The sequence below is a fragment of the Chenopodium album genome, chromosome 11, assembly GCF_948465745.1.
Source record: "Chenopodium album chromosome 11, dcCheAlbu1.1, whole genome shotgun sequence".
Taxonomy (NCBI): domain Eukaryota; kingdom Viridiplantae; phylum Streptophyta; class Magnoliopsida; order Caryophyllales; family Amaranthaceae; genus Chenopodium; species Chenopodium album.
In genome coordinates this window covers 12,201,988-12,202,816 of record NC_137844.1, presented here as the reverse complement: position 1 = coordinate 12,202,816, position 829 = coordinate 12,201,988, and the positions used below count along the sequence as shown (strand labels likewise).

The following is an 829-nucleotide window of genomic DNA, read 5'->3' as shown; positions in this document are numbered from 1 at the left end:
TAAAATATAAAGAACACAATAATTTCTGAGAATCAATTTTAAAAAAACTTAAAAGATAATTACTATTTAATTTTTCTATTTAAATATTTTGTCATACTACCTCCGTTAACTTTTAGTTGCAACTTTGGGATATTATTTGTGAGATATAAAATATTCCAAAGTTGCAGCTAAAAGTTAACGGAGATTGTATATACGTTATACGGAATAAGTTTATACCAAGACTATTGCAGTAAGAACACAAACAAATCTCAAACAAGTTTTATTCGTAGGCATAATTAGACAACAACAACACTTTTTATTATTACAAGTACACAAACACATCATACAGAAGACATAGCAGATGATGACATCGAATAATCAAACTATAAAAGTTTGATCTAGTTCTGCTTATTTATTGACATAAACATTTACGGAATAGTAGTAAACACGTGCTGGTAGAAGATTTTAAACTATATAAGTTTGATCTGATCTGCTTATTTATTGAAGTAGCTTAGGCATTAGCAGGGAGATGATCTCAAGCTGAAATCATAGACCAAATTTGGGAGACAGAGCTTTCGTCGTAACAATTGAGATAAACTGAATAGATAGGAGGATGTACTTGAGTTACTTTGACATCCATCACCATACCAGTGGCCACATTTAAAATGGTGCCGTCGGATTCATTAATAATCCATGGCTCATTAGTCCATCCACCGCATGCTCCTACACTTATCCTATGTTGCCCATATTCAAAACGTAGACACCGGTCTTGGTGCTGTTCTGGCCTAATAGTACCATCTGGGTATAATGCCCACCTTTCGTCTTTAATATTTTCATCACACACGTCCAT

The 829-nt window shown here is 33.2% G+C and overlaps 1 protein-coding gene across 1 annotated transcript; it reads right to left on the bottom strand.

The window, feature by feature from the left end:
* Positions 1-514: 514 nt before the first annotated feature.
* Positions 515-829, bottom strand: LOC145566301 (agglutinin-1-like). Its single transcript, XM_081625760.1, has one exon. It carries the CDS (start codon positions 827-829, stop codon positions 515-517), a length of 315 nt encoding a protein of 104 aa, XP_081481886.1.

What these genes read in the sequence shown, in the direction of transcription:
- LOC145566301 (XM_081625760.1), bottom strand. Translation starts at nt 829, where the DNA reads ATGGACGTGTGTGATGAAAATATTAAAGACGAAAGGTGGGCATTATAC.